Source organism: Dromaius novaehollandiae, chromosome 4 (assembly GCF_036370855.1).
Source record: "Dromaius novaehollandiae isolate bDroNov1 chromosome 4, bDroNov1.hap1, whole genome shotgun sequence".
NCBI classification, from domain to species: Eukaryota; Metazoa; Chordata; class Aves; order Casuariiformes; family Dromaiidae; genus Dromaius; species Dromaius novaehollandiae.
In genome coordinates, this window is record NC_088101.1 from 7,210,523 (window position 1) to 7,234,121 (window position 23,599).

General features: G+C 38.5%; 1 protein-coding gene across 5 annotated transcripts in view; it reads right to left on the reverse strand.

Annotated features, from left to right (window-relative positions):
• WDFY3 (WD repeat and FYVE domain containing 3) overlaps positions 1-23,599 on the reverse strand; it is a 193,373-nt gene that overhangs the window by 82,091 nt on the left and 87,683 nt on the right. For 4 of the 5 annotated variants that reach the window (XM_064510310.1, XM_064510311.1, XM_064510307.1 and 1 more), the window contains 8 exons: positions 20,849-21,316; positions 19,416-19,514; positions 12,692-12,885; positions 10,057-10,514; positions 8,412-8,495; positions 3,019-3,196; positions 1,748-1,962; positions 798-910 (listed from right to left, as the gene is read on the reverse strand). In XM_064510310.1, coding sequence (XP_064366380.1) covers positions 798-910; positions 1,748-1,962; positions 3,019-3,196; positions 8,412-8,495; positions 10,057-10,514; positions 12,692-12,885; positions 19,416-19,514; positions 20,849-21,316 — 1,809 coding nt within the window. The remainder of the gene's footprint in view (positions 1-797; positions 911-1,747; positions 1,963-3,018; positions 3,197-8,411; positions 8,496-10,056; positions 10,515-12,691; positions 12,886-19,415; positions 19,515-20,848; positions 21,317-23,599) is intronic. The other variant, XM_064510312.1, reaches the window with a different exon arrangement.

Below are 23,599 nucleotides of genomic sequence, written 5' to 3' on the forward strand. Positions count from 1 at the left end.
TAATTAAATCCATGCTTACCACATTCTAGTAAAGATTTAAATTTAAAGTATATCCAGAACATAAACATATTGAAAGTGAGCAATGAGGAAAATACTGTAAATATTTATCATGAAAAATTAATGAATGAAAGGAAATTCCTGAATTTTAAATAATTAAGAGTGGACCTTCCACCTTCAAATTTTGCCTCTTTTTGAGTAAGAGAATTATTAGATTGAGATATTTTCTTAGATTTTGTAAGTTTTCCTCCTTCTCCTATTTTTTTTAAACTTTCTTTTTCCTTACTACTGATGCTAACAATGACATGGATTCTTAGTCTAGCTGAAATAAATGGAATTACGCTAAAGTGTAGGAATTTGAGTTATTTTATCTGCCACTTTATTGAACCTATGAAAGAACACATGAATTGAACCTAAATAGATGCAGTGACCTGTGATGTGCACATGAAAGTATCTGAAAGTAATATTCTTCCTTTTACTGTTAAATAACTACAGTTGCACATTCTATTAAAGACTCAAAAGCAAACCATTATCATATTTAATTACTATTCTTCCTAAAATCGGAAATTCAAATTATCTCCCTGGATGTGTACTCTTAAATAGAAGTACTATGTTCCCTCTGCATTTAGAACTTTTTCAAACCCGACTGTTCTGATTATTTCACATGTACACAAAGTTGGGGGGGGGGGGGGAGTCAGGTCTTTCTGGATGCTTATCTACAAATTTTCATGAAGTATGCAATTGTGGGTAGTGAAACTTTTAAAATCAGATTTCTAGCACTTTATTTTTTAAGCACTTACTTCTCATTTCTGGTTCAAAACTCAGCGAGCTGGGTTTGTGCACTCGATATTGTTTCAACAGTTTTTTGTCCCAAGCTCCGCAATTCAAAGGATTTCCCAGGCGTAAAAATTCCCTAAGCAAGAGAATAAAAAGATTTACACATCAAATTGCCTATTTGTATTCTTAGAGTGACATCAAATCTAATACCTTTTTTTTTTAAAAGTGGCAGTAATTACTTGAATTAAACATAATTTTTAAACTAAATAAAACATAAAATAAGGAATAATTACAAGAAACATTTGATTCATTCAAAACTATTTTAGCTTTAAAAACATACTATACAGCACAATGCCATTTATTTATTTTTTCTATCTATTCTCAGAAATGTTATTTTACAAAAAAAACTTGTCTTTAACAGGACCAGACAGTACTATCAAAGTATAAGAGGACCCCATTCTCCCCACAAAGGCTTGAATTTTTAGATATTTTTTCTATCATATTCCTGTTTCCTTCACATAACTACAATGCCAAATAAAACAGCTACGCTGAAGCTTTTCTAATCTGAGCTATTTAATGTTGCATAGAAACATCTAGGAATCTATTGTCTTCTATGGCAATGTTGCTTTTAAAGCTGTCACATTTGCTCTTCCTGATGACCTAGCCAGGAACTGCACTTCTGATAGTCTCTCAAGACTTGCAGGAAGGAAGCAAGCATTCAGCTTCAGCAAAACCTCTGCAAAACAAAAAACCAGACATTCCCCCCCTCCCCAAATTCCTAACATCTCCAAGGTTACGTGCCAATTAACAGAAGCAAGACAACCTATTTTAGGAGAAACAAAATGGGATTCTGGGTGATCTCTATCACATAAGGTCATTTATGCTCTCTAACAATCGAAGCTATTTACAGCCAGCCAGCGACAGCGCAGGCACAAGGGCTCAGCTCGACGGGATTTCGGTACACGTTCCTGACCTCAGCACCATTGGCTGCAGTGCCTGAGACGCCAGCCTTTCAAACATCCTCTGCAGCGGCGGATGCAACGAGTGGTCCTCGTCGGCCAGAGCAGCGCTGCATCTTTGCAGGAGTCGTGCGTGGAGCCCAGCTTCACACATGACTTGCTGGTTTCTTTCCGTATGCACTAGAGATTGCAATATGTTGGCCACTGAAAGCTGCAGATCCAGTGCATGCTAAAAGAATAAAAAATAAAATAAAATAGTAAGAAAAAGAACAAGCAACCACTTGAGACGACACAATTTGACGAGACAAAAAAAAGTCCTTATGGGTAATAATGTAAGGTAAATTACCATTAGCAATAAATACACATAATGTCCTGTATTTAAACGTGTGTGTGCGGGGGGAGTGAAGACACTACCATCTTCTTTTTCAGACAAAATAACAAGTTATATGAAGGATTAACACAACTCTTAAAGAAAAAAGAATTCAGGTATAGACAATTAAAACAACCTTTTCACAAATGGAAGTGAGACACTACCTGCTTAGAGTGTACTAAGAACTTTTATCTTTATGATTGCTAAGCTATTCCCAGATAAGCTAACATCATCATAATCTCTAGAAAATATAAAATATATGCAACATAGCTGCCACATTAACTCCCTGAAGACAAAAAAACCCTTCCATGCTCACCACCAGTAGAAGGCAACAAAAAGCAATCAAGACTAGTAACTCTTGTTAGCTTTTAGACTTTATTTTGATAAACAGTGTCCTTCAGGAAAGACATCTCAAATGAAACCTACCTAAACAATCTGCAAAAATGTCCAACAAATCCTTTATATAAAAACAACCAGTAGCTTTTTTGCTCCAAGAATTGTATGAAGCAAGTAGTACAGTTGGAGAACTAGAACATATTACAGTTATTTCAAATAGTATATATTCAACCAGCTATACTATCCAGTTTAACGTTCTCCTTGTACTACGAGTAATATCCGATACATCAGGGAACATAAGAATTCATCACAATGCTTGGCAAACACATCTGACAGCCACTTCAGTCATTCCTTTGAATTTACACATTGCTGCCAGGAAGTCAAAAAAAACCCCAAAGCCTGTGAAATAAAGTGATTTATATAAGACCTTTCTCTATGTAACTAATTATTCAACTTGATTACTTTGTTCTGTGAAATGTATTAGCTGGTCATTAGGAAATGAAAGTGCAACATGTGTTTTTCTAGCCATCCTTCCCCCCAGTCGCTCTCAAAGCTTAAGATAGCAGATTTTTTGCCTACTTCTGGCTGTGCTGTTGATCCAACAGAGGCGAGAAGGTCCAACATTGCAAGCATAGCACCAGGGTGGATAATAACCGCATCAGAGCTCTGTATGGATGTAGATCCTGTCTGGAGTTTCGTATCAGCAATGTTTTTCTGAGGGTAAACAGGAGGTGTTGAAACAGAGTGATATGCATGCCTGCAAGAAAACAAGAATAACAAAACAAAACAAACAAAAAAAATCAAACAGTTATAAAACTCATCCATTATTAGCTTTGCACTTTTCAAACAGCTGCTGCAGAGTTTAACCTGTATATAGACATTATTCCCCTCTCCTTTCCCTTCCTTTGATTAAACACACCAACTGCTTTCCTCTTCTCAAATCTGTTCTTGGATATGTTTCCGCTAAGACAATCTGAAAGGACCTCCAACTCCGGACTGTGCTCTAACTAAGCAGCGCTGTTCCTCAGATGCTACATAGTCTAAAAAGTTTAAAATTTTCCTTTATCACCTTCCTCTTTTCCTTTTAATAATGTGGTAACATACATAGCGATAGAAGCACACAATCTACCGCTGTTCCTGTTATGCGGGACAAATTCAACTTCAAGTAAGTTTCTTCCCATTCGGTCTTCATTACCAATTGTTTATAAAACACAGTCTTACAAATCCGTAGGCAATCTCTAATTAATCTTCAGGAATAGAAAGTTTGTCTCAGTGTATACTCATGCCAGCAGTCCACATGCTCTCAGTCTTTCAAAGGCTGTTCCAGTAATTTAGATTTACATTAAGCTTCTTTAGTCCGAGCCAGGGAAAAGAGGCTTTGACACACTGACTTCGAAGCTACCGCTTGCACCGACAGCCTTCAAAGCATTTCTCATTTCAGCGAGATTCTCAGCAGCATCAGCTTGATGAAGAGCAGAATGGTAGTTTAGAAGCAAAGATACCTCACATGTGGACCTGCTTCTCGAAAAGTTCATGCTCACCACAAAAAGAATACAAAATATATTATTTCCCATATGTGCCTGGTTTTAAGCACAGAAACAGGAATTGCATGTAACAATTTTCCTGAAGGTCGAATATTTGGTGCCATTTTACAAAAAGTGACTTCTTTTAAAAAGAGGTTTCTTCATATCAGATCAGTCCAAAGAGGCCTTTCCTCTCTCCCGTTCTCAGTCATCAAGACTCACCTTCAAGAGCACTAACATTCAAAGGGTCTCTGTGCCTTAACCATTAAGCACTTCTGACCAGGAAATCTTTTCTTCTGAGAAAAACAGGACATAGAGGGGAGATAAGCAAGGTCGGAAATACAATTCTGTCCTAAAAATTTTGACAGCTTCATCTCAAACAAACACACAGGAATCAGCAAAAAATGTCCTTTGTAGGGGCAGCCTGAGGCACTGGGATCTTTAGAGTAAGACAAGACATTATGAAATACAGCACAAGCTTCTTGCACTGCCTGGAAAATGGGCTGCAAAAGGAGTATTTCAGCTATACAACTATGTTACACTTCAACAAAAGCTTTCCAGTCAAAAAGCCTCATGACAGTTCAGTAAAAATCTGGCACATGCAATGATCCAAGTCTATTTTTTAAAAAGTAGAGAGCTTTTAAGAAATTACTGATACTTTACTCATTCAGCATGTACTTACATCAGACATGAAGTAGGATGGCAATTTTATATTAACTTACCAAAAAGGAAGAAAAGAAACTCTGTCCTAATCAATTTTGAAAGTATTTTCACAAACTCTCTAAAACAATTTTCCAAACAAGCTTTTCTAGCAGACTTAATGCTTGAAATATCACATAAGTTGAGGAAAGCTCAGTTTCGTCTTTTAAAATTAAATGAAATTAAGAATGGCAGAGCAAATAATAATACTGCAGCAGAAGTTACCCCAACCTTTTTCTCTTTCTTAATGCACAGACTGAAATATGGGCAAATTTTTTCGATGCAGAGTACTAGTTAATATTTCTATCTAGTAAATACTTTTTTTCCTCCATACTTCAAGAAAACTGCTACCTCTTTACAACATCACCTTCAAAGTCTCAATGAGAGTTTTAAGGTATATGATTTAAAAACTAAATATCCATTTGTATTTAAGAATGCTCTTCAATCTAACGGAATTCTGATCTCTTAGAAATTGTTAAAGAACAAACTTCCACCAACTTCTAAGCACAAATTATACTTCTAAGTGTCCTAATCTGGGGTATCAAACTCACTTCATTAAGTAAACTTCGAAGCTGTAATACAGCGATGCGGAGAGAGCCTAATAAAACTCTGACCCATTGCTCAGTATGATTCACAAGCAAGCACATGATCTGGCCTCAGACTGACTGCGCTTCAACATCACATACGGACAACTGGGCAAGGAATACAATCAAGATTAGGCAATTTGCCTTTTTGCTATCATTATGAAAAAGTTATGTCCCGCAAGCAAACATCATTATTTGGACAATTTTCACATCCCTTTAAGAGATCTCCACTTCCCTATTTAGTTCTTCCTATAAGGAGTACTTGTGCCAAAGCCATAAAAACAGCCAGTTCAAAAATATTTGCTAGACTGGGAAAAGAAACTAGATCTTTTAAAATCCTGCCAAACTATTCATCACATGTTATAGGTTTGTATTTCAGTGCAGAACTTGCATAAATTTTATTTACTCATGCTTACATATTTTTATATTCTATAGGAGAGAGTAAAGGAAGAAGCAGACAATGGAAAAAGGCAACGTATCAGAGACGATTCATATACTGTTCTAATTTAAAGAAAAACAAAACTGAAAAAATTTCAAATTGTATAATTAAGCCCAACTGTTGACATGAATAATGACACTAGCTTTATCCGGAAGAAATAAATAGGATCTGTTGTAGATAACCCCTCTATATCATCTCCAAGAGTGATTTTCATCCAAACTTTAAAACATTTTTAGCCATTATTTTTACAAAGTGACAGTTATGTTCTAGTCTCCCTTTTAGCCTGTCAGGCCAAAGGCCTTCTCTTGAGAAAAAAGATGAGAACGCCCTGTCAAGTCAGATTTTCTTCTGCTAGGATTAACAGCAGTCAAAGTAGTGGCAGAGCTATAGCTCTTAATTCAAATTATATAGGGAGGTGAAAGAACAGTGCATCCCATATAACACTGGAAAAAACCCCTATGTACTGTAACACCACGTGTGCTATAGGAGTCACACTATTTATGTAAAAGGTAACATTTAGTGAGCAATATTCCTTGGGAAAATACAACTTCAGATAGCGGTAGATAATCTATAAGAAAATCTTAGCATGTCTATTGAGCCAGAGTTGTTCTAAACCGCATGTATAAAAACCAGAACCAAACTATTTTTGTTTATAAAAAACGATGTGTGCACATACATGTTTGCTTGCGGTTTTAGGCAAATAACACAGGGCTCCCCTTAGGGAGCTGTCACCTGAGTCAGATGGCAGAACAGGCCACAGCGACCGGGGAGATCCAGGGACAGAAACGGAAAGGAGGCAGAAAACAACAAGAGGGAACGCTGCTGTCAGAAGGGCCATTTTCATGAGGTTAAAAAAGAGGAAAAAACAACCCCAAACCTACATTTGGATTAGAAAAACCAAGTTGCTTATTTTTGAAAGGAGAAAGACCCCAACTACTGGCCCTGCGTTCAGTAGGAATGACGAACACAGTGCTGAGCAACTGTGAGAAACCAGACAGCTGCTTAAACAGACTTTCTGAAAAGCCCAGCCCTCTGTATTTGTTTACTGGAAAACATGTTTTTATATAACGGATCTGCAAATTCTCCCGGGCGAACGGGAACATGCCTCCTGTCCACCTTTGCCTGAAGTCTTACACAACTTACCTCACCCAAAAGCCATTTTTCTTTGTGAAGGTCAGTGTCAAATGCACTCATTCATCTCACCAGGGACTTGTCTCACCGCTTACTTCAACTACCTAAAGCACCCTATCTGGATACGGATTTTTTAAAACATGCAATAATTGTATAGCCTCATACTAAATAGTTTTTAAAGAAATGCTGCATTTTCACTATTAGAGTTTGGCAGGCATTAAATGTATTCTGCTGCAAGTAAACTTTCGCGTCTGAGCAGCCATGCCAGCTACTCCCGGGAGAACAGAAAGCTGCAGTGAAGGGTAATCCATAATGCTAGTGGGTAATATTTTGGCCAAAACTGTAGAAAGCCTTCTCAGGAAGGGCTGCTTTCTTTCAAGTTTCCTCAGTGTGAGTAAGAGAAGGGGTGCTTGGCAGCTAAGGTTTTTCTCTTTGAAGGAGAACAGGCAAGTTTGTTCCCAAATGCCTCAGTGTTAGAAAAGAAATAATCCAGGACCTCTCAGGCAGTTATTAGAGAAGTGGCCTTTTCCAAGCCAATCCGCGTTGAACAGCGATGCATGACCTGCGTAACTTCACTCAGCAACACAGAGACGTTTCGCTGGTAATCTGCTTCAGTACAAACATCTCCTTTCCAAGCAGGCTCCACATGCAGCTTTGGTGGCTTCCCCTTTGCAAAACATTTTGCGTTCCACGCATGAGACTCGATGGCATATTTTAATCTGAACACCAAGCGAGAATGACCGTATTTTCACAAACAGCACCTGCACCTCAGAAAACCCGCATCTATCAAATTTCTTTTTTACCTTCAAAGGCAAATCTCCATATAACCTGCACAGATTACCAGTGGCTGTCCCCCTCCCAGGGGGCTCTGGGACAAATCTCCCTTTCTGTCATCTTCAAAAGCATATAAGCCACACTGTTGTTGAATCAGCTGATTTTGGGGTGGTGGGGGGGAACGACACACAAATAATCTACCAGACACTGAGATATAAAAAGACAAGACAGTAGCTTGGGAAAGTGGATGGGTGTTCACGTGCGCTGCAATTTCTGATTTGTATCAATTGCGCTTACTTTCTGAACCTTTTAATTTAGCATGCCTCTATGCTATTTGCTAGTCAAGTACGGACAGGTTCAGTCTTACCTTCGTATTCTGTGTAATTACTAACAAAAGGGCACCTTAACAGGCCATAAAAGAAAATACCTCTTCCTGAAAATTAGTTAGGAAAAAAGAAACTCTTCTGCGTTAATTTATCTACTAGCGTAGTCTGAACTTCTTGGAACTGCTCCCGAGAATGTCATTCATACCTTCCTCAGATCTTACAGTAGCTCTTATTTGTTTTTGAATCAATACCAACTTAGCTGAAAGGGATTCAAGACTCTATAGACACTAACTTCTGATCTTAATATATCAGCACCGTGACCTAGGATTCACTATGAAACACCCCTTCACATTTATTTTATGCAATAAACATACAAGTCAACATGCACACCTCAGAAGAAAAAACACGAACTTGAGAGGAAAAAGAAAGAAGAAAGAAACACAATAGCGAGAGAGAAACCAGAAGCAAGAGCAGCTTCTCTTAAAAGGGTCGGTACCTTTTCCTGGACAAAGCTGGCGTTCCCCAAGGGGAGGGGAGAGAAGTCTCATTTGTCAGGCAAGGAGGAATCTGTTCTGCACGACTACAGACAAAACAGACAGGGGTGGGACAGAGAGGTTAGAGAAGAAACCAGAGGCCAGAAGCTTGTTAGTTTTACAAAACCACCACCAATAAATCTTTTATAGGATCCATCCTTCAGAAACAACAGACGACGACGAGCACTACTGAGCAACGTGCACTGGGTAAACGCAGAGACATGCAAAGCAGACGCTCGGTTTACGGCACGGCTCTGCAGTGCTGGCTCATTACTCAGCAGAGGTTTAGCGCTAATGATCACGACAGCAAAACGGAATCAATGCTTCGATGTTAAACAGCAGAAATCAAGAGAAACGTCTGAGCCAAAAGTCTGAGCAGATCAGTTTGATCAACATGGATTAGAAATAAAATCAATGTAAACTTTACAAAGACTGATGAACAGAAGATTTAGGAAAGAAGGGACAACACAGTCACTAAAGACGACAGCAAAAAAGGAACTGAACAAGGCAGCTTACACAACAACGCTAGAACATTTACTTACCCCATTCTTGCTTCCTCATACTCTACTGTTAGCTACTATTATGGTTTTAACTTTTACAGTATGTGCAACATATTCTTAATACATTTTTTCCTCCCTCAATCTGAATGCCAATGATGTTTCTAAGTGAAATTAAGTAAATCAGTTTCTACTTGTTATTTTTTTACAAGAGAAAAGCATAAGGATTTGCTGCTTCACATGCAAAATTTTCATAAACAAAAACATAAAATTAGTTATTTTTCTTGTCACCTAATTTACAGAAGTCTGACCAACTTGCAACTCTATTAATATCTCAAGACACGCTATGACACCTTCAACATTTTGAAGATCAGATCCTTTGTTTGTCTAACTAGGTGTCCCACCTTTGAAAATAAGACCACATGCATTAAATAGCTGGGCTACAAAAGCTCCAAGGCCCCAAGATATGCAACTTAAGTCTTTGTATTATTTCCTTGTACACAAAAATATAGCTGAGAACTACCTCCAAACAAGCAAAGCTTAAGCACATACTTCAATATGTTTTGCTGTAATTTTTAACAAAATGAAAGACTTTTTTTAATTTTACAAGCTAATTGGAACTTTTAGGAACGTGCCTATCCATCTAAAAAAAAAATCAATTTGCTGTGACATTATCTAATGACTTCTCTTAGAATTCCATAGTGAAGAAAACCAGAAATCACAGTGTGATGCTCAACAACCATTTTTTCATTTGACTTAAGAGATGCACAAAGACCTCGTAGTTCTGTAGGGTAAAGCAAGTAGACGGGCAGACTCTCAACGAACAGGTTGTTTAAACATATCAAATGTAATCATAAAACGGCCATCTCTATCTTAATTGTTGTCATTATGAAAACACTGAACAGAGGGAATATTGCATATCCTTGAAACCACCACTACACTAAGTCAGTAACTGGTCAGATGTAGACATCTTATTCCTCTTGGTGAAGTGAAGGAACAAAGAAATAGATTAAGATGGAAATACTAAAGCTTGCAATGAACATAGTTCAAGGAAACTATTTGGGGGGACACTAGGGGGGAAAAAAAACACCAAAAAGAACAAGACCCATACCTGTCAAAAGAATCTGTTGCTACTTTGTAGAGGTAAATAAAAAGTTTGCTGCAGTGTCGTAGCGTGGGTGACACTGAATCCAGGGATATTAGGTCATCCTCCAATAGTCTTTGAAATAGCTGTGTATTTGAAGGGAAGACATTCAAGGGACTTATTTTTCTTGAGTCTGAGAAGCAGCCAAGCAATCGAACAGCATCTGCCAGCTTTTCATACTGGATCTCTGTTTTGAAGAAATGAGAGTTGGCTGGCTCATAGCGCATTGCTGCAGTCAATGTGCAGAACACAGTGTGAAGCAGTTCAAACACTTGATTCTGGTTTACTTTCTCCCAGCCATTCTTAGGTGGTGAGCACAAGGATCTTTCCATAGCAACGAGTAAAGATGTGACATACACAAATCCACCAACTTTTCTAAAAACAGTTCTTGTGCGGTGACTCTCTCTTAGCACTGAGAGTAGGGCCTATGGACAAAAAAAAACAAACAAAAAAGAAAGAAGAAAAGAAAAACCCAGCAGCATTACTAATACCTTGAAAAAGATATGAACTTTGTTTGGTATGCTAGCAAAATCATCATCGACATTTGTCAGAATTTGGTAATGCCTGAAGTCTCCAAAGATCAATGTATCAGGGACTAGAAGAGTCCACATCCTCAAGCGCTAACAAAATGAAAAGGCAAAGAGTGGCGGGGGAGGAGCAATATCTGTAATTAAGAGATGAGAAATTAAGTTGATAAATGAGCTGCCAACAGAAAACCTTGACAAAGTCTACAGCGGGACTCAACAATCCAAGTAATTCTCTTAATGATAAGGCACACAATATAGGGATTCAAGAGGAATTTGCTCTGCCATCCTGCTTCATAAACAATTCAAATTCAGCTGGGCAAATGACTACCCGTAGCAATGAGAAATCTAAACACTTAAAACCTTGGAGCATCCTAACATAGGTCTTACAGTAACCTAGCATGCATCAGCAGCTGACAAGCTGCTACCAGTCAGGAAGCCACAGCATCACTCAAACGCATGGCAAAACAAACAACTCCCCAAAACTTTAGCCCTCCCCCAACCCCCAAAAGCTTAGTTTTACCTTTCTCCATAATGAAATTAATAAATCTCTACTTTTGAAATGAAAATGAAAAACTCAATGAAACATGATTTTAAAAGATTTGTTGTTTAAATTAAGAGCTGAGACAGCAAAACAAATACGGAGAAAATGTTACTTGTGTAACAAATATAAAGTCATAGTGTAAACAGTGGAAATAACAAGAATCTAGGTAGTAGAGAAAAATAGTCATATTTTTCTGAATTCGGGGGGGGGGGGGGGGGGGGGCGCCAGGCAGGAGGCAACCTCCAGCCAGCGAAAAAAACAGCTGTCATGGGAATTCTGACCCAAGTGCGAATACAGAATACAGAAGAAAATTTTTTTCTATGTGAAGTGTCACAAACAGCAGAAAAACATTCTTGATACTGAAAAAGAACAGGCTTAAAAACAGGGGTAAAAAAATCTTTCATAACAGAAATTTCATTTCTTTGGAATCGTGCTTTCTTCAAGTACTCGGTTAGAAGACAGGTAATAAAATGGCCAGACTGATTCCTTCCTTTGAGGACAGTTATCTCATTTGCTGGCAAATCTGGATAAAAAACAAGGGACATACCGCCTACAGCACTCTGGGCTGTCAGTTCCATATCCAAAACTTCCGAAAACAGCACAGAGAGGAGGAAAATATAACAGGTCAGACGAAGAGGACAGGAACCCTGAATTAGTACCTTAAATCCCTGGGAGAACTGCAATATCCTTCTTTCCCCATAAGTATCGTGAATAAGACATACTTTGAAAATTACTAAAAACGTTGATAGACAAAGTATGTAGAATGAATCATTTTATTATTAGCTTTCCTTTTCCTCTTTTTGAATGACATAAGACTGCTTATCTATGAGAGAAATATTACAGTTCCTTTTAATAGAGACAAACCTAGATGCGTCTGAGTTCTTTCCAGTAAGATTCAATTTTACCTATTATGGCTTGCCTCAGCTTCTTTTCCACCCTAAAAGAACAGTATTATATCCACTGAAAAAAATAACATTACCTATTTTCTGAGATGAAATTGTGGTCCTAGATTAGTGACCAAATAAACTAGTAATATAGAACAGCTGACATTATTCTCTTCTCCTCCTCTACTCACAGCCCTCCTCAATTTTGGATGGATCTTCTATGGTCACTATTGTTTAGATTTATGTTAACAAATTAAATATTTATAACTAAAAAAAGGAGGTCTGTCATAGGAAAATTCAAGCTAGGCATGGAAAATACACTTTTGTGTTAAGTGCTTGCTTTTTTGTGTATTTTCAATATTTTTTTTTACTGACTAATACCCTGCCAGGGAAGACTATCATGCTGTAGGCCCTCATTTCTCATCCACTAATGATGATTGCAAATGATGACGCTGAAAGCAACCAACTCACTCACTGGTGGTCACATCTGTGATCCTGAAACTTACCGTGTAGGAAAGAAAGAAAGGAACATCTAATTTACTCATTTCAGCTCTACGGGCAATCTATATTCAGTAGCTATATATATATCCAGTCAAATCCTATCTACAGTGTATCATAAAAGCAAGAGTCCTAAGCAGCACTTCATTTACCCTTAAGATGTCGGTCTTCAGCTGCAGTTCTGTAGGTGGAGCTGAGTGCATCAGTCCTAACAAAGTGCCCATATCGTCTTCCCCACTAGGTGATAACACCAGCTGCTGGATGATCATCAGAGCGTGTTGTCGGCACTGCGGATACTTCACTATGTTGTGCACACATCTCGCACCACCAAACTCCCTGAAAATACCTGTGCAGAACGGGGGGTGGAAAAGAGGACAAGAACATAAGGAATATGAATAATACAATCAGTAACAAATAATAACAAATAGAACACAAAATGCTTCTACTTTCACTTCTACAGATTGAATGATAGCTTTTGCCGCAGAGACATTTCCCCCCCCCCCACCACAAACGGAACAGAACTTTAATGATACTTTTCTTACAATATTTTTCATTAAAGGTGTTGAGTAGAGGGATATTGGTCAGTTCTAAGAATATATTCAATAATTCTGTTACTCTAACAATAATTATTAACTTCTTTCATGCAAAGTTCCAGGAGTCATGGAATGAAACAAAGAAAATACAGCAAAAACTGTATCTTTAGTGGAGGCTGTGAGCTGTTTTGGGTGAGGACTGCACTTGCATTCAATTTTGTTCATTGCCAAAACATAACTATGCTTCTGGATAAGAGCAGCAAACTAGGAGCATTGATTGAGAAGTGACTGAATCTACTTACACGTGTTGGAAGATACTGCAAAGGTTTTACTCTAGCAACCCAGCATGGTATTACGTTATTTGTAGAGAAAAAGCTTAAGTAAATATGTGTTCTCAAGCTTATTGGATACTCAATAGAATACAACGTGTGCAATATGAATTTAACATTAATTCTAAAAACATACTATATTCCAGTTTGTGTTTTATTAAGTGGAATGTGTAAAGTATACTCCGTACCGTGTCAACACCTAGAGTACTGGCCTAAGCTAGCTACTGAATGTGAAAACAGAGTAAGGAAAATGATCAACACTGCATTAGTGCATCAAAAGGGATCTTTTTCTTCACAACCATAAATTAAAAGAGCAGTTTAAAAGTCACAAAGTTTGAGGATTAACATGCTAGTAAGCACAACACTTATTCCTACACATGTAAGTATACCAACTTTAGTCCCACTATCCATTGGCAATTTTTTGCCTCCTGCTTTCTTTTATGTTCCCTGGATAAGATATGGGCACAGACATGGCAAAAGGAGAGGCCACGAACACCGAGATGGTTAGGTTTGTTGCCCACTTGTTCTTTACAGGGAAAGCACAGTGCCTCGGGGGTCAGGTCTATTGACTTCACTGACAGTGAGGTAATATTTTACAATTCTGGTACTCACAGTTTAAATTCTTGACTATCCTGTGAACCTGTCTGGGACTGGACACCTGAATTTCCTGTCTGAAATTCTGTTACCAATTATGCAAAAAATTCAGAAAACCTCATCAGACATAGTGTTTTAAGATGAGGAAAAAAAGCTCTGAGTGTGGGATAAAGCCTTTCAAGGCAACATAATGTCTATTTGTGCCTATCAGCAATGACCTAAAACCCCTGCTGGCTTCTGGATGCAGAGCCACTGGGCTCCCATCCCAACCATGCTGCCCAAACAGCAACCACAACCACTTTGAGAAATGGCTTCTTTAATCTTCCTGCGCAGCTCTATCGTACTCCTGAAGGTTGAGCGGTGATCAAAACCGGGCCTCGGAGCTCCGCAGGAGGATAAACGAGCATCCTCAGAACCAAAGCTTTCGGTGCGACCTCAATTCTAAAGTGTTTTGTGCTGCCCTTATTTCTCTGGCACAAACTTGGAGTTGAACTCAGCACGAGGGTGACTATGTCCCTCCTGTGACTGAAAAGCAGCAAAGAGACCCTGAAGTTTGCTTCAGACTTCCTCGATGAGGTTGTGCAAGCTGTTTCACTGCGGCCATGGATTTGGCGTTTGAGATAATTCAGCTGCACAGCACAGCACATTTTGATCAGACTCGGTACCTCACAGGAGCAAGGCTTAGGTGCCTTAGACACTCGGTTACAAAGGTATACGTAACTTAGCCCTACGGGCAGAGACCCCGCAAATATCCGGCCACCTCTAAAATAAGGCAGTTTCCATCTCCCAGAGATGTTATCAACACATACTTATACCACCTCCTCTCATTCAGCCTTAGAAATGAAACAATCCTGTTTTTAAATTCTCCTTATATGGAAACTCCCACATTTAACCTTTTTGCCACTCTTTTCCAAATCTTTGCTAATCCTACCTTTTCTTACATGGGAAAACCGCAGCAGAGCAATAAATGTGGAAGTATATAATTTAGTCATATAATTCACCTGTAATCCACGCTAATTTCTCTCCAAACCTCCTCATTTCAGAATAATTTACTCGCTTCTTCATTTGCCATTGAACAGATCCATTACTAAATCAACAATACTGCTTTTCCTCTCCTTTCACAGGATAACTAGCTGGGTGGATGAAGGGGAGGTAGCATATGAAACATATCTCAACTTCAGGAAAGCTTCTGGCAGTATTATCCATAGCATTCTCACAAGCAACCCACAAAATAGCGTAAATGCAACCATGACAGACTAAATGCATAACTAATTGAAACATCAACGCAGAGTAATGACCGGTTCATTGAAATGCCTTTCTGATTTGACAAAGGATATGCCACTGGGGTTTATCTTGAGTGCCGTGAATATTACCTTTGCTGATGGAAGAAAGAACATATTTATCAAGTATGCAGACAACACCGAGCTGGCAGAGGTTGTAAATGCTCAGTGGACAGAGCTTAAAAGCGATCTTGAAAAGTGGTCTGAAGCTGCAAGTTGAAATTCAACAGAACTGGGGGCCAGGCACTTGAAAATGCATGGAATGGTAAAATGGCATAGACAACGCTGGAAGTTTTAGTGGATCAGAAAGAAAATATGAGGCAACTATGTATAAACACTGCACGCAAGGCGGGGGGGAACCAAACAACTCAATGCAGCACCACAGCATATTAACCGAAGTGCATGTCGCACCTGAGACACAAGAGAGGAGGATAAAAGTCATCCAATATACACATGACTGCTTTAAAGATAACAGTGATCTGCTGCTGTTCTCCAAAACCATTGGGAATGGGATAAATGTCAAGATGATGCAAGCTTAACTCACAACAAAGAATACATGTTGTATATGAGGAAAAGCTCTGATACGTGGTAAAACATTAGAACTATCAAGATAAGAACACCATATAAAATCCTTCCTGGAAAGTTTAATAGCTTCATCAAACGTCTGCTCAGGATGGCCTACGCTCAGCACGTGGAAGCAGACTTGATGGCATCATACCCTTTCTAAAGCAGTGTTACTGAGATTCCTCAACAGCGGTAACTAATTCTGAACTTATAAATATAGCCGGTAATATTTTCTTTCCTCCAGAGCGCGCTGAGACGCAGTCACAGGCCTACTCTGAATTTCAACCCTTATTCCCAAATGTAATTTTTGGTAGAGTCCTTCAGAATTAGTAATGCTATAATCCTTTACCACCAACCAAACCAGAGGCGTTGGTGGCACATATTCCACCCAGTTCTGAGACTCCAACGGACACAGGAATTTTCTTCTACTAACCCTTTTCACACTGACAACGCATACCTCTCACTACATTTCGAGATCTTGAAAATCTTCCTTATACTTTCTACCTTGCTTTTGTTCACATTCTTTTGAAAGCGTCCTCCTTTTCAATGACCTACTAATCTGAAAATAAGAGCTAAAACAGAGTTATGGAAATTGCATTCTTGTCACTTTGCTGCAACATCATATGCTGTTTCTGTAAATAGAAAATAACAGACAAGTGGGACAGCAGATGGAAGAAAATGGTAGGGAGGCTTTAGTGCTCCCATTAAAACCTCATCTCTTGCTCTTTGACTGCATCACTAGCACCACTTGAGACACTGAAATAAGAACACGAATGACTCCAGGGCCATGCTCAGGGGAAGCAAAGGGGAGCTGATGGCAGGGCTAAGACTCCCTCCTCTGCCTGCACTGGATCCAGCTCTGCGTTGCAGCCCCGAGACTGTAGCAGGGCCACACCGTTGACATTTCTTGGCCATCCCAACTGACACTATCCTTGTATACAATTTTTAAAGCGATTCTTATCCCGGGCCTATGCAGGTAATTGCATACACATTATCTTATCTGGCAAGATCCAGCTCACTCTACAGCATGCCGACAGGCCTTCTCACTCCTGAAGAACACACATACATTTTTCCAGGATCAGGAAAGCAAAGACAAGGGTACAGGGAAAAAATACATGCACAAATATAATTTGCCAGAGATGCACCATGCTTTGAATCTTTCTTTTCAATTGCAAACAAAATTCCTGACAATTCACCTGTCATTAGTTCTAATAGAAAAATTCAGTTTTTAATCAGTCATGCAGTTCCTGTTCCACCTCCCCAAAAAACTTGTTTCAGTCAGAAAAAGTAATTTGCAGGCAGCTGTCAACATCTGCATACCAAACTGAATTCTGTCAGTTTGTACTTGGTGCAGGTGTGAAGTGTTCTCCACTATCAGAGCAAATAAAGAACTGTTACTACCTTCTACCCACAGGACAAAGGGACAGCATTGGCTGCAATTAGATTAATTAAAAGCTAGAGAAACAAGCTTTTTAACGGACACATGCACTCCCACAAAACAGGATAGTATTAAAAAAGGGAGAGGGTAAAAAAAAAAAGAAAAAAAAAAAAAAGAAAATTCACAGGATCTTTTCTCCCGTAGGTCATAATATCAGTTTGCAATTTTGATTTAGCCTCTAATTTAGCTTGCAAGCGATATATTTTTTAAAATCTTGGTTTTATAATTAGTAAGTTTCAATATGTTCTTGTATGTTATACATTCATAAGCCCAGATGTGTTCTTAACTTGCTTTTGTTTTATCACTGGAAAAAGTCCACGGGTTTCAGAGGAAAACAACTGCCCTCCCTACCCTTCCCTAGGAAAAGATACAACTATTTCCCTTTTCCTTGCTCTTAAATGAGATCACTATTGCCCAGTGCTTTCTTCTAACCCTGCAGCAATGCTTTTCACATAGGCTTAATTTGCAAATCCCTAAACTTTCTACCAAAGCTGCAGAATCTGTCAGCAACCGTAGTCCATCACCAGCAGGCTTGCCTTCTTGCTTTTGCAAGTCCCGTAAAACTAATCCAATCTGTGGATTAGAGGTGGAAAGAGCCCCCTTTACATCAGCTGTGGCGCACTCAAACACACCACCATTCCAACTCCCACTTGAGCTAATAAAGAGAAAAGCATCAACTTAATGGGATTTTTAGCAAGCCACTATGATATCAAGGAGAATCTTGTCCATTAGAGTCGGATTTAAGAAACACAGCAGAGCTACAGACACTAAAAACACAAAAATTGCCGAAGGCAGGAAGATTAAACCATTTCAGAAAGCTCAGAGTGTCATGGACAATCTCTCAAAATACAAAAGGCACAAACTGAAACTTAAAGACAGACCCAATTTTCAGACTGACTCACTACCGATCCCCTCTTACTTTTTTCATGTCTTCTGTTTTAAGACAACACCTTTTATAAATATCACCTTACCCCAAGAAGTATTCATCAACTGATCAGTGCTTTTATTAGCAACTGTATTGCTTTCAAATCTGTTTGCATTCAGAAAACCCGCCTAAAGTATAAATGAACTTACCTAGGTAAGCAAGAACAGCATGGGAGAAAAGTTTAACAACAACAACAAAACCTAGGTCATGACAAAAGTCTGTTTAGTAAAGTACTTTGATTTGTCCAGCAGCTATTAAACACTGAGGGTAAATTTCAAGAAAAAATTTGCCCAGGAAAAGAGAGGGGGAAAAAAAAAAAGAGTTCTAAGCTTTAAACATAGTTTCTGGTCTGACTGAGTAAACAGTGAACTGCCAAGTGAGCTGGACAATTTTCAGGATTGCTTTCTTAAGCATTTCTCACAGATTCTGATTTCTCCTAGTAAAATGAAAACAAAAACAAAACAAAAATGGAGAAAAAAACAGTCAGAATTGGGGGTGGGGGGTGGGGGGGGAGGGAAGCACTGGAATAAAGATGCTTCCTGGCCTTCAAGGCCAGAAGCCTTCTGGTTCCTCAAGGATTGCTTCTGTTGTATCACTCACCCTCCATCTGTTATCTAAAGTTCTCAGAGATAGCTTTTACTTCTGTTAGATACACATATTGCCCATTTCATTGTCAAGATGTATTAGATAATAAAATAATGTATAGCATAACATGGATCTGCCCAATTTTAAAAACAGACACTCATAACTGAGCCCAATTTGTACACACTGCCTGGGAATTTGCCTTCAAAAATGGAAAGCTGTCTTTCACTAAACATCGCACGGATTTTTATCAGATTTAAACAGACAGGCCAACGTCAACAAGTTACATACCTAGTTATGCGCTTAAATCTTTTAAAACAAAACCAGTGTTACAAGCCCTACTACAAACCATTATAGCGTTGTTGGCAAGTGGTGATGGGGGGTTCTTTAAGTAAACCCTCACGAAGAAACCCAAATTAAAAAAAAGAAACACTATGCTGTACTCTTATTTTATACGCTGTAGTCTAAACCATCTATATTCTCTTCTGAAAAAGGCTTAGCAAGAGAAAAAGAACACTTCATTGTGTTTGACAAATTTACCTTTATCTTTAGGCAGTTAATCAAGACTACTCTGCCTTCAGGCATGTGCTTCAGAGTTACATTTTCACATCTATTTTGCCTCTTTACTTACCTGCATTTGTGTTTGATCCTTGTAGTAGTACTGTCAAGGTCTCCATAACCAGTAAAGCCAGCTGCTTTTGGTCCTCAAATGAACTGTTTCTTGAATCCCCTAAAAAATAATTTCAGAAGCCCAAGACATAGTAAAAATCACTCTTTTGTGAGATGATACCTGATATTTTCCACCAGCACTTTTTATTTCCCCTTCGCTTCCCTGAAGAATCTGCAGCATACTCAAATTTCAAAGCAAATCAGGATTTTGTCTACAAATGCACACCCAGAAAAGTTCAACTATGGATCCTTCAAAAACTTAAGTCACAAAAACAAAATTTAAACATAGAGGCTTTTGAGTACTGGGAGCTTAGTGGCTGACAGGGCAGCTGCATGCATCATTTCATATCTTCAATTCTTATTTCCTGAAGCCACAATACCTTACCATCTTTAAAGCCTAATAGGATCCGTCTTGCTAAGTATTCAGTACTTGAAAGAGAAATTTCAAACAAAAGCACGTAACTACATACACGTAGTTACATTAAATGCATTGATAATTCAATAGGTATAGAAGATGTGCCAACGCTGTGTGTGGTATTTCAAACACCATAGCGTAACAAAAGGGGGGGGGGGTGTCATCTTGGGGGGTTTTTTTGGTTTTTTTTTTGTTTTTTTGTTTTTTGGGGTTTTTTTAAACAACTAATAGAAGGAAGCCACAACACAAGAGCATGTGTATCCAGGTAGCACTTTAATCAGGTGACAGATCAGTCCATTCCTGAAGAAGCGCTTTGAAACTGATCTGTTTTTCAGTGGAGCTGCCGGCAATGAAGCTTTCTACCTCTAATCAACTGCTACCACTCATTAACAAAACTTCAAGCAATAAATCCAGGTGAAATGGTCAAAGATTATGACTAAAAACCAAATACCATTGATACACACTAATTATATTGCATTTTAAATAAGGAGTATAAAAACAGGAAGGGGTAGGGGGTGGGGGGGTGCCCATGCTCCGATTGAGAGTACAAGTATGCCCTCAATGGCACTTTTCACAGCTGGGGTTAAACACACTGAAATACCTAAGTACCTTCTGTGATAAAGAGAAATACGTATCTAGCTACAGCAATACAGATACTACGCATCACTCCTTTACTTTCTCTTTTGTTATATAACTTAAATATTAAAACAATACATCAAAAAGTCATTTAAAAAGGAAAATATGAACTCCTATCTATTTCGTATTCACACAGCATCTTTCATTAAAGATTGCCTCAAGCTTCTCACACAGCATAAAGAAAGAGGAAAACCCAGGAAATTTAAGATCACACAGCAGTCCCTGGCAGAACTGAGCCCTTTAGCCAGGCATGCAAACTGTCTTGTTCCTCCTCATAAGCACTAGCCTCCACCACTCCCAGCCAAAAAAGACATATATTAGTAAAATGGAAGACGACACTGTACCTTGATCGTTCAGAGCCTGAGTGGGATCTTTCAAGAGGGCTGCATATTTATGAAGAAGATTTACCATCACCTCCAAAAGCCCCACCTCCCTGAAGACATCCTTAAAGATGTAGTCATGACGAGTGAATTTAAGAAGTGTCTTCATTGCAATGATGCTACACTGGTAAGAGGTGCTGGATTTTAAAAGGATGCTCACACTGATCAGTTCTTTACAGGGTATGTAATTTAAGCTGAAGACAACAAATTCCAGCATCTCAAAGTATTTGGTCTGTACTTCTGGAAGTTTAGAAATTTTCTCTGCAAACTGAGACAAAGTGTGCTGTGATTCCAAAATGAAGTAGTTGGCACTGTCCGCCATATAAATATTTGTGATGGCATCAAGGATGATTTGTGCTAGATAGTTAGTTTTTGCTTTCAAAAACGCATTCTGGAGGACAGCGAATGCTTGAATATTCCTCACACTGTGACCTAAATCAGGGAACAGAGGGATGGGAGGAATAAAAGAAAGAAAATTTTTAATAATCATAAACAACGAGCACACTCATGAATACTGATTCATGCATTTTCATAAGCTTGAATCAAATAACAGTACATGTTACCTATAATAACATATATTATATTAAAACGGACTTTTCAAATTATACTGCAAGTTCTATGATCAAATGTTGTTAATATGACATTTTCATCTTTGAAAACAAGTGTTTGCACATGCAGCTAACTGAATGATACCTTCTACTTTCTTTAAAGCAGCCTAAGGGTTGGTGAAGGTTAAGACATGAACATCAGAATTAAGCCGATCTATTTTTTAAAAATATGCAACAAGCTAGTGGGGGGGGGGGGGGGGGGAGAATGACTGTCATCTATCGAGTCCATACTAAAACACGTTGCACCAATAGCAGAGTGCTCTGTATTCCGTAATACAGAAGGCAGGCTTAGTTTAGAATAACATGCATCTCGTTCCCCTCATTTAACAGAGCAATAAGCGATGAAAGGTCTCATCAGCCGAGTTCAAAGCTAAACAATATGCTTAGGCTCTGAATTATCCTGTTCCTTCCACTCTTTGGAAATCATCTATGGAAGGGAGAGAGTTAAGCATAGAGAAACTCTACAGGGCTGTTGAAGGCCAACAGTAGCCTTCCTCACACAGAGGAGTTACTCTGGATTTAGAATATTTTATGTGAACAAGCATACCAGTATCAAAAGACAGCATGGGGAGGAGAGTTGGCTTTGGGAATAAGGCCTGGGAATAAGAAAGCTTTGGTAGGGTCCACTAATGTTAAGAATTAGGAAATTAGAACAGATGGAAAAAGCTGTAAAGCATAAGGTAGCCATAATGTTAGTACTCAAAGACCTCACACACACACAACTAAAAGCTAGGCCAAACTTCTTTTAATAAGTACCTTCCAGTTCAATAAAAACTCATTCATTTAGCCAAAGAATGTATCATTTCTGAATGTTCACTGTGGCCCCTAGAACTTTCAAAGGACAGATATTATTCTTGTTCTCCTAGAAAGATGCCATCAAGCTAACTTTTGTAACCTTTATAAAAACAGTACAATGCACAGTGGACATATCCTATGATACGAACTTAACGATCCACTGAAAATGTAACCCACACAGAGAGAGCAAGTTTCTTTCACATAAATGACCTAACCATCATTCTCTTTCAAGGTGAAGTGCATTCAAATAGCAATGTCCATCACCCACTACACCGCATAGGAGCAGGTATCAGGACATAAAAGGAGAGAAAGCACGTAAATCGTTCCAGCCCTCTGTCTCAAAAGGAGTGCATGTAATGCGGCATCCCACATCAAGCAAGAAGTAACTTTTCATTGTATGTCCCAACACCTCTAATGCGTGCAGAGCTCTTTCCTGCCAACAACCCTTTCAGACTAGATGTTACTCTAATATGCTTTGCACCAGAAAATATTTGTGTCACATGAAACATAACTGCAGCAATACTTTTGTCAGCTATGCAAGGTTGTAGGTGCTTCGGCACTGGGTGTGCAATGCAATCAATCACACTAAAGTATTTTGGGCTACATGAAACATCTGTGTGCTTCTGCTAGATACACAACAATTCTTCAAGGATCTAAGAACAATCACAAAAATGTGCGGTTCAGCCACTACATCCCACACAATGCTTTGAAGTATTATATAGTAAGAAGTCATCTTAATAGCTTGGATTCTTGGTTTTCAGTTTCAGTAGCATGCCAATTATTGCAGAGCTCAGCATTAAAAAGAGAGGGAGGGAAAAAAAACAGTAAGTTTTTTTTTTTAAAAAACAGTGAACATTTATAAGACATTATAAACAAAGTACTTAGGATGCTCGAACAGTGAAGTGTTATTTTCAAACAAGCCAAAAGCAAACAATTAACCTGATTTTAAAACGTTGCATAAACAAAGAATCCTGATTTATGACATATGCTCTGTGGAATGATACTTTCTTCAATTTCTATAAACTAAGACGACCAATTTAAAAGAAAATTACAATTATCTCAGTGTCAAGCATCATTCCATTCCACTCCAGCATTTCTCTACCAGAAGCTTCTTTCAAAAATAACATGCAGCAATCTCACATACTCAAAGGATGTTGGTGTTACATTACAAGTCACATTAATTTGTTCCTAAGAGCAGTTGTTTTACATACTTATTTCAAAATAAAGAATGTTGAAGAGTGGATTTAGACCTCATTAAACATGACAGGGAACAGAGGCAGTGACAGAGACAACTATTTATATTCTAATTAAG